We start from the raw sequence: 10,540 nt of genomic DNA, 5'->3' as shown, positions 1-10,540 counted from the left end.
ATAATATTTGTTATTAATAATTATTTTACTTCTTGTTTTAGAAAGGTAACAAATATTATTTTACTTTAAATGCAACTTAAGCTATAGACCTTTGAGGGAAAATTAAGCTCTAGCCGTTCAAAATTTGGGACCCGAAGGTCCAAAGAAGAAAATAAAAAAAGCAGCAGCAGCACCAGTAAAAAGGGGCTGAACTCTGAAATTTGCCAAATCTGGCTAAATTTTAAATAATTTTTAAAAATTAACTTTATTCTTTATAGTAGCGTATATCAAATCGGCTACCTGGTGCTATTTCTACTGAAATAAGATATCTTCTTTACGTAGAAATGATACCAGGTAACCAGGTCACTCTAAATGACTGCTATTTAGGAATTAGTCCGTAGTGTCCTAAATTTCAATTTTTCTTTTCAAATTTTTAGGACAAAAATGTACTGAAATTAAAATTTTTAGTTTAGAATTTCAAGACAAAATAAATAGTGGTTAATCTCTAAATAGCATCCTGAGAATGGCTATCTGTGCACTTGACCCCCTCTTTACATGGGCTTAGCCTTAACTTCATGTCTCTGCTTGTGCATTCTCAATAATTGGGTTTAATGCCATTCTCTCGTGCTTAGTCCAACTTAAAAATAGTAAGAAGTGAAAGCTAGATTCTTGATAGTGTAAACATTATTTACTTGAAGAAAAAGAGTGATTATTTACACTGGCAGTGTATATAAATTGTCAATACATGACGTTGGCTTCTGTGCCGGACATGAAAATGAGAAACCAAACAACCAAAAAGAAATAGTAGTAATGTCAAGAACCAAACTTTGCAACTGTACAGACATGTACAAATTAGGAGATAAGAGAATTATAAAGCTCATTTTAGCTTAATCTAACTTACCTTTTCAACCCCTGCGCCTCAATAATACAGGCTGGGTTTCTTCTAATCACATATTATCTCCAATAAATCTAGCATTGACCAATTTCAACAAGATAACCAATAGGTCATTGCTCCTCTACCTTAGATGAGTATCATATGTGTCAAAAACATTATCCGGCACGATCACTGGCAACTTGTCTATGTACATGAACAGCCTTCTTAGATTCTCCCTCGTAATTGTTGCCATGTCCACCGCATCTTTGCTGTCCATATATACCCATAGATCCCCCGAGCTCACCCTTTTCAGGCTATCGCGGCAAAAGGGGCATGACTGTGACCTCGAACGCCTGCAACGCATCAACGAAGGTCCTTGTTAATTTGCATCATAGGTACATTGAAAGAAGCAGAACACGTGTAGTAAAGACTAAAGAGAGAAGACAAAGAGTAGATGCTTAACCAATTGCTCTCACTGCAAGTGATTACAATTTTCCTAGATCAATAAGCAACTTATAATCTCTCCAAATAGAAATGCAAAATCCGCAAAAAGAATAAAAGAGAGGACATATCCCAACCCTCGAGCAAATGATATAACTATTTAGCTTCGGAGTTGAAAAAGCATCCCTAAATAGGTGATGATATGTTCATCATATATTACTGGGAAGTGCTAAGAGATTCCTTCTCATGTGTGTTCAAAAAGATAAAGAAATAGGAAACATAGTCACACTTTACGCAACAAAAAGGAGAGAGCTAGGAGAAAAGAGCGAACTGACTACTCAAGCTCAGAGAGTAAATGAGACATTTCCGGATCACACTTACTACACCCAGAATATAGTTTAGATGCAGAGCAACTTATTTCCCGGCAGTAACATTATGCCTTCTCTTGTGCATCTAGAGAACCAACGGAGACCGGTTTTCTTACCTTTTTCCTAAGGGGTCTCATAAAGAGGAAAACATTCTATAACTCTTAATTTTTACCAATTATGATCATTAATAGAGATTGCCATTAACCCTCAAAATGAAAAATGTTTGCTTATGCAAATCACGTCTTCATCTGAATAGTTCTATACTTCCATATAGAGAAGTTGACCTTCATATGTTCTTATTCTTGAATTATGAATTATCTTGGAATTTATGTAGTGATTGCAGAAAAGTTGGCTGAAGACAAATTTTCACATAATGGGAAAATACCTAAAGTGAGCAGTGAAGTTATTTGGACTAGCAAATTGGTATAGATAACAAGTCAGGACTCCAACAAAATAAAACCGTCTCGAGCAACATGTTCAAAGCAGAATTACCAGAAGTTAGTCCTAACATAAGGGGCGGAAAAAGAGAGTATAGACGTGCTTCAGAACCAAACTCCTGTATAATTACTACTCAGCAACCAAAATATAAAACATCCTAGCTGCAGTATCGGATCACACAAAAGAAACAAGATTTTTTCTTATATGCCACTTAATTTGCATGAAAAAACTCTAATTTCATGTAGAACAACTTAAAAATAACATTTTATACTCATTAACCTGATTGGTCATCAACGATTAAAGGCAAAAGTTAAGCACACATAATGGAAAAAAAGTGTCTTCAGCCAACTTTTGACAAATGTCCGCATAATGGAAAAAACAAAGGTTAAGCACACATATAAGACCAGCATAAGCTTATGGCAAGATCATTTATGATCACTCCTCGTCTCCGTGTACATATAAAATTTTGGTAACTCCGAGATCGATGACATTCTTGAGCCGAGGATCTATCGTACACAGCCTCTCCACCTTCATAAGGTAGAGGTAAGGTCTGCGTACACAGAGGCGGACCTACACTAGGCCTTGAGGGGTCACGTGAACCCGTTAACCTCGGTAAAAACCCTGTATATATATTGTATGTATAGTTGTATATACTTTGGGGACCCCTTAAATATGTTTTTGGCCCCATTATAAACGAAATTCTGCTTGGAGCAATGGTCCACCTCTGCGCGTTAGTTCTGTTCCTTTTGCTACGACTGGGGTTCGAAACCCCTTTTCTACAAATACTTTTTTTTAGTTTCTTTCACTTTTTATAACTGGAATAATCAATTATATACTAATACAATAGTCTTTTGCTATGACTGGGGTTCGAAACCCCTTTTCTACAAATACTTTTTTTTAGTTTCTTTCACTTTTTATAATTGGAATAATCAATTATATACTAGTACAATAGTACTATTTATTAGTCACTAGTCAACAATTGACTAATTTATAATTTTTGATTTTACCTTTTCTCAATTTAATTAGATTTTAATAGTTATACATAATAATCAATTTTATTATTTAATTCTTCTACAAAATCCCACCCCAATCAAAAGCCCCAAAACATTAAATCCATAAACCTTTCTTCAGTTCTTCCTCGATCAAACGCAGAAGCTCCCCTCTGTCCCCTCCGTCAAACTCAGTCCTCAGCCATCACTCCTCACTCCAAAATAGAGAACCATTCTTCCTCAATCTCAATTCCTCTCATTACTTTGAAAAAGTAGCGGGCATCGAATCTCTGGTTAGTGCTTCTCTTACTTTGAAACTTAATTTTTATTTATAAATTGTAAGAGCATGGAGAATTGGGGATGGAATTTATATGATTTTATTTAGGTTTAAAATTTTTGGTTCAAGAATCCCCAAGGCATTCTAGGTAAACCCCAAATCTATTATCCAAATGATTTTGTTTAGGTTGAGCTTCTCTGAAATTTAGTGGTCTCTTACTTTTGTTGTTAAACTTTAAGACTGGCTTCTCTTTCTGTTGAAAATTTGTCAGATTCTTGTACAGTTGTAGCATTAGTATTCAGTAAGTTTCCAATTTTCTTTTACCCACAATTTCTATATTCTGTTTGTCAGATTCTTGTAGAGTTTAAGTTAACCATTTTTGCTATACAAAAAGAAGCAAATTAATGGGTGCGATTTCTTTATTGATATTGTGTTTGTTTGTATTCTTGATAAACTCTTAAATTTATTGAACTCATTTTTTTGTAGGATGTTCTTGTTCTTGTGAATTGAGATGGACGTATTTTTGACGAAGTTTAATTCTTCTCAACCAAGTTTTAGTGTTAGAAACAATTCCTCTCATCTTATAGATGAGTTTGATGAGAAATTACTCAATCCCGACCTTGGAGAGAGAGTACCCATTGATAAATATAGTCTTAGAACACGGGATGAAGTAAGAAGACACTACATTCAAAATGGACCTTGCCAACCGGTTGATCATAAATTTCCTAAACTTTATTCGGGAATAAAATGCGTCAATTTAGTCCGGGTTGGTTTAAAGGTTCGTATTCTAGATGGTTGGAGTATAGTGTGAAGAAAGATGCCGCATTTTGTTTATGTTGTTATTTATTCAAAAATAATTATGTTCATGGAAGCACGGGTGACTCTTTCACAAAAACGGGCTTTAAGGCTTGGAATAAAGCTTCAGAAAGACTTGCTTTACATGTTGGTCAAGTAAATAGCCTCCACCACAAGTGTTTCAACAAGATGCTAGACTTATCAAATCAATCCCAATCAATTCAAGTTGCTTTTGATAAGCAATCTGAGAAACAAAGAAATGAGCACCGAATTCGTTTAAATGCATCAATCGATGTTGCAAGGTTTCTCTTGTATTTTGGATTGTCTTTTCGTGGTCATGATGAAAGTGATTCTTCAAAAAACAAAGGCCTTTTTCTAGGGCTTTTGGAATGGCTTGCAAAGAGGTTCCCTGAAGTAGATAAAGTCATATTGAAACATGCTTCAAAAAATGATATGATAACTTCGCCAAAAATTCAAAAGGACATTGTGAGTGCTTGTGCACAAGAAACCGTGAAAGCTATAATCAATGATTTGGATGGGGATTATTTCGGGATATTAGTTGATGAGTCCAAGGATATTTCACACCATGAACAAATGGCCCTTGCTTTGCGGTATGTTGACAAAAAAGGCCAAGTGAACGAGCCATTTATTGGTCTTGTTCGTGTTCATGATACCTCTGCAAAGTCGTTGAAGGAAGCAATACTTTCTTTGCTTATGAAACACTCATTAAGTCGATCCAAAATACGTGGGCAAGGCTATGATGGAGCTTGTAATATGCAAGGAAAAATAAATGGTCTTAAAGCTTTAATTTTGCAAGAAACTCCTTCGCCACATTGCATTCATTGTTTTGCTCATTGTTTTGCAAGTTGACGCTTGTAGCGGTTGCTAAAAAACATAAGGAGGTGGAAACTTTCTTTGCTATAGTTGCTAATGTGTTGAATGTGATTGGAGCATCCTTTAAACATATAGATCAACTTCGGGATCATCATGCCGAATTATTGGAGCAATTGCTAGAGAGTGATGAAGTTCAAAGTGGGAAAGGATTAAATCAAGAGCGAGAACTTCAAAGGCCAGGTGACACTCGTTGGGGATCACATTGTAAAACATTAGATAACTTTGTTGTTTTATTTGCATCTACTGTTCATGTGCTTGGGGTGATTGAATATGAAGGTCAAGAGGCTAATGATAGATTGCAAGCAGAAGCTTTTTTGAGTAAAATCAATTCATTTGAATTTGTGTTCATGCTTCACTTGATGTTGAAGGTATTGTTGATGTCGAACGAGCTGAGTAAAGCTTTACAGAAGAAAGAGCAAGATATTGTCAATGCCATGATATTTCTTGACCTTACAAAGGAAAGGTTGCAACAAATGAGAGATAAAAGATGTGAATCATTAATGGATGAAGTCTATTTGTTTTGTACTAAACATGATATTTTGGTGCCCAATATGGAAGAATTCTATATTCCTGGAAAGTCGAAGCGTAGGCCTTCTAGTGTTGCTTATTCACATCACTTACGTGTTGAGCTTTTTTATACAGTGATTGATTTGCAACTTCAGGAGCTTAACAGTCGTTTTGATGTTGTTAGTGATAACTTGCTTCTTGGTATGGCTAGCTTGAATCCGGCTAATTCGTTTGCTAATTTTGATAAAGAAAGAGTAATGACATTGGTCAAGATGAGTTTGGTGAATTGAAGCTTCGAGATCTTAGTCACCAACTTGACACTTTCATATTGCACATGCAACATGGTGACCCTAGATTCTCGGATTTGAAAGGAATTGATGATTTGACAAAAGCGTTGGTTGAGGCAAATCTTGTGGAGACATATTCACTTGTTTATTTACTTGTGAAGTTGACTCTAATTTTACCTGTCGCGACTGCAACGGTAGAAAGAGCATTCTCATCCATGAAGTACATCAAAGATGAATTGCGTAGTAGTATTCGTGATGCATTTTTAAATGATTGTTTAGTTTGTTACTTTGAAAAAGAATTATTTACAAATGTAAGCAATGATGCTATTATTGACCATTTTCAGAGTATTAAAACGCGTCGAGTTCAAGTATAAGTGGATGATGTACTTTTGTTATATTAGTATCAATTAAAGATATTCTATAACATTAAAGTTTGTATTTTGATGTAAATTGTGCCTTTAGCTCTCTTTTTTGGACAACAGTAGATATTACTATTAGTATGCCAGGAATTGCTATTAAGGCCACTAAGCTTGTTTTATATTTTAAAGTTTATTCCAGTTTAGTCCATGTGTGCGCAAGGATGTGCATGAAGTTGTTTATTTTCTTGGAATGCTTAATTCGCAGATCAATTGGGGAGTCTGATGAAATCAAAGTGTAAGCTCTTCTTACTTTATTTTAGTTTTTTGCTTAGCAAGTTTATATTATATAGTGGATTGTGCTGCTTATTTACTGGTCTATCATAGAGTTTATATGTATTCTTTTATTGGCTTTGGATAATTCACTCTAATGACAATGGTGCCCCCGTCATACTCAAATCCTGGGTCCGCCTCTGTGCGTACACATTACCCTCTCCAGAGCCAACTCGTGGGATTCCACTGGGTTTGTTGTTGTTGTTGTAGAGATTTCCGATGACAAGCGGCTCACAGTTCGGAACTCGATGGATAATCGTTGCACCCCCCCCCCCCCCAAACCCTTCTCCACTTAAATACCAGATTTTTATATCTGCAATAGGGCTCGAACCCGTGACGTGCCCCTTACCACACATTATGCATGGAGCTCTTAAGTCTTACCACTAGACCAAAGCCCAGAGAGCACTGCCCCGAAGAAATTCATCAATCCTGGAGAAGTGTGTCAAATTTACTAAATTCTCCTAAGTAATTTACTTGTCGCAGAATGCTGTAACTTTTTTTTAACCCCTGCAATGTCTTCATCATGCATAAGGTATTACGAAAACCATGTCAAAAGACAGAGCTCTACTATCCTAAATATACTGGATGCTTCCCTTAAAACCAAAAAAATGAAAGGAAGAAAAAGCTCATATAAGTGGAACTCTGTACATACGATAGCTTTATCTATGCCCAAGATATGTGGCAGCACGCTTGTGCCACATGCATTTTCCATGCATCAGATGTTTCCAAATTGACTGTTTCCAGAAAAAGACAACCGAAGCAAGAAACAACAAAGCTTACCCAACGAAATAAGCAAAAATATTTCCCCTGTACATTTGACTCATGTCTTTATTATCTGGCCTCTTCAATGCCATAAGCATGTCCTTTTTCTCCATGAAAATCCTTTTTTTTCTTCTTTATGTTAGGGTACTAGGGTCGGAGTAAGGATCTTGTCACTGAATTCATGATGGCATATATTGTTTTTACTTAACTGGAAGCTTACTCAAGTATGTATCAAAAAGTGCATATGAAACATACCATTCGCGATAGCATTTCAAGCACATCACATGATTGCAGTTGGGAAGGACAATTTTGCTGTTCATTTCCATGCAAATTCCACATTCATCTTCCCTTTCAATGTCCAAATCATAAGCTTGTCTGTAATCCTCATCATCTCGTCTCCTGTATCTCTCCAAACAAACTGCTTTTTGCTTTTTGTCTTCTGAGTCCGTAACACCTCTTTCAAGTTGAAGTAAGGAGGGATAAATAACAGCTGGACAAGGAAGATTAATGATTATAAGCGACAAATATTTAAATTTACATGATTTATCATGAAGTAGTTACTCCATCTGTATCAATTTGTTTGAACTTTTTCATGATTAATTTTCCGTGTGAATTCGGACATAAATCTCTAAGGTCTTTGGAATAAAATGTACATATTTAGAAACAACATAAAAAGTAATATAAGTCACAACAGTTAGCAATTCAAAATAGTTAAAAACTATTTGCAAAAAATATGGTTGAAAAAAAATTGTTTGACACCCCAAATAGTAAAAGGTTTATTCTTTTAGTAAAAGGTTCATTCTTTTTGAAATAGAGGGAGTATGTCATCAGATTGAAAGAAGAAAAATATAGAAACTCGCCATAGAACTCCCTAATGCTTGCTTTCCGTTCATGAGTTGACATGGTTGTGGTGCCATCGACGTATACCTGTAGCAAGGTAAAAGGTACTCAATTGAATACCCTAGATATTCCAAAATGAGAAAAAGCTTGAATGGAAGAATTTGGTGCTTGAAAAAAGAAGGGAATTTTGGTAATGCATGAATTAGAACAATTCCAAACCTTGTAAATAAGAATTCTCAACAAGCCAAGGGCACCAGCAAGATGGCAATCAGTCCATTGCACTAAAAAGAGGAAGATGTGTGCCGCAGGACTGTAGGACATTCGCATCTGTAAGCAAGCTCCATCATACTCCCCGGAAAAGTCAGATGCACTGCATTCCAAATTACCATTACCCGCTATGGAGACACATTCACCAAAACCAGCAAATGATTGTCACCAAATCAAATCATCAATTCATTATGTTTTGATGACGGAACATTTTCTTAATGATCTATTATTTATTAATGGTGGTGTTCGGGCAAACTTGTGTGCACCTCGACTATTCCACCGGGTACCTGCTACCTCCTGGTACTGGATAACTCTGCCCACTAAGGATAAGGCAGATGGAAAGAAATCACCTAGTGTTTAATGATCTATTTTATGGATATGCGTCGACAAAAAGGTGGGTAATTGGTCTATTTGATACTAAATTGCATGCCACGTTTCGACGGTTAAATAATATTTCATTCTAGTGTTGCCTCCAAGTCCCTTGCTAAATAGATGGAAGCACGATGGCAGCACTGGGTTGCTGGTCGATCCACCCAACCCAACCCCCAACCCCCGGAAAAAAAAGAAAAAAGTACTCTTAGAAAAGGAAAGCAAAGAGGGGTCCACAAGGGACGGGTGGACAAGCTGGTGGATTAGCCGAGGCGCATGCAAGCTGGCTCAAGATACCAGTCCTATACTAAAAAGAAGGATAAAAGAAAAGCCAAAGGCAAAGCAGAAGAGCACTAATGGAGAGAAAAATGACCTACTAAATAACCAACATTTTACTTTCTTTAGTCAAATTTTCAGCTCTAACACCAGATTGCAACAATCAAATATTCAATGACAGAAGCAAAAAAAAAAAAAAGAAAAAGGTAAGCCTTGAGAGTTTATAAATAAAATTCCATAATAAGAACATTAGAACTCTCTTCACAAGCTAAGTATCAATTAGCATTGAAAATGTTACCTTCATCTCTAGTTGAAGCAATCAAATTAAGAAGTGAACTTCAAACTAACACTGATAACAACAAACTCCCTTAATCAAATATATACTCTCTGCCACAAATTACTTAGCAACTGTAACTCCAAAAATCCCATTTTGGTAGCCAAAACAGTCTCCAAAAAAAATCAATAAATTAACCACCTCCAGAAAAAAAAAAGATTCTAACTTTATTTATAGAAATACGCCTTAGGGTAAAATTATCAAAAGGTAGAATAAAATAAAAAGATAAAAAATTCAAAAAAACAAAAACCCATATCACTAAAAATTATTTCTGAACCAAAACAGAAAAAAAAATGAAAAGAAAAAATGATTCAAACAGGGTTGAAACCACAAAGGCACAAACAACCTAAAGAGATGAAAAGGTTTCAGAATAATCAATAAAAAGATTAAAACTTCAAAACTAAAAAAAAACAAAAAAAAATAATATCAGTAAAAAAAAATTTGAACCAAAATATTTTTTTATAAAAAAAAACAGAAATAAAAAGTGCCTCAAACAGGATAAAACCACAAAACATCCAAAAGGGGTAAAAAAATTCAGAAAATTTTAAAGCAATCACAGTAAATCCTAAAACACCATAAGATTTCAGATATCAATAGAGACCAAAATGAAGAGAAAAAACACTTTTTTATTGGCTAAGAAGAAAAAAAATAAGAAAAAAAGTTGACTTACAGAGTATTAGCATGTTGAATATCAGCTTCAAGAACTTTAAGAGAATCCTTAAATGATTTTCGCATAGGCCCTCCTAATCCTCCTGTATACATATCCCCTCTCTCACACACACACTTTTCTTCAATTTTCCTCAGAACCAAACAATTATTAAGTCACCCTTTTCCTCTTTCACTCTCATTTAAAGAAAATCTTGAAAGAATTGTACCAAATTTTGATGAGTGATAAAACTCTGCTGCTGTAACAGTTCTATGTTGTATACTAGTGGGGAAAAAGAGAATGGGAGGAGGAGTTGTTTTCAGTGGGACACGTGGTATTGAGCTTATGACACACACACACACGCGCGAGTGGCTTAAAATGTCTAATAAGAATGTTTTTCATGGGTAAAATGGTAATATAATTCAAGCATAATCAATTATATTTAGGAAAAGAAAAACTACTCCATCCATCACATCTTATACTATATAATATTATGGTGTTTAATCAG

At 35.3% G+C, this 10,540-nt stretch overlaps 1 protein-coding gene across 2 annotated transcripts; it reads right to left on the bottom strand.

The window, feature by feature from the left end:
• Positions 1–627: 627 nt before the first annotated feature.
• On the bottom strand, positions 628–10,295 carry LOC104110949 (E3 ubiquitin-protein ligase AIRP2-like). 2 transcript variants are annotated; one of them, XM_009620523.4, is made up of 5 exons: positions 10,057–10,295; positions 8,360–8,510; positions 8,161–8,227; positions 7,556–7,790; positions 628–1,206 (listed from the first exon to the last, which is right to left on the bottom strand). In XM_009620523.4, the coding sequence occupies exons 1-5, from the start codon at positions 10,146–10,148 to the stop codon at positions 996–998; spliced, it is 756 nt and encodes a 251-aa protein (XP_009618818.1). In that variant the 5' UTR covers positions 10,149–10,295; the 3' UTR covers positions 628–995. The 2 variants fall into 2 exon arrangements, with proteins under 2 accessions (XP_009618818.1, XP_018631390.1); XM_018775874.3 differs by having other exon boundaries at positions 8,360–8,535; positions 10,057–10,213.
• Between the last annotated feature and the right edge of the window lie 245 nt (positions 10,296–10,540).

The sequence above is a fragment of the Nicotiana tomentosiformis genome, chromosome 8, assembly GCF_000390325.3.
Source record: "Nicotiana tomentosiformis chromosome 8, ASM39032v3, whole genome shotgun sequence".
Taxonomy (NCBI): Eukaryota; Viridiplantae; Streptophyta; class Magnoliopsida; order Solanales; family Solanaceae; genus Nicotiana; species Nicotiana tomentosiformis.
This window is presented reverse-complemented; position numbering and strand designations above follow the sequence as displayed.

Bases quoted from the DNA above. Each gene is read 5' to 3' on its own strand.
- LOC104110949 (XM_009620523.4), bottom strand. From the start codon at position 10,148: ATGTATACAGGAGGATTAGGAGGGCCTATGCGAAAATCATTTAAGGAT. The intron at 8,228-8,359 runs GTTTGGAATTGT...ACCTTGCTACAG, and splicing joins TGAGAATTCTTATTTACAAG to GTATACGTCGATGGCACCAC. The intron at 1,207-7,555 runs GTATGTTTCATA...GATGCGTTGCAG, and splicing joins TTGAAATGCTATCGCGAATG to GCGTTCGAGGTCACAGTCAT.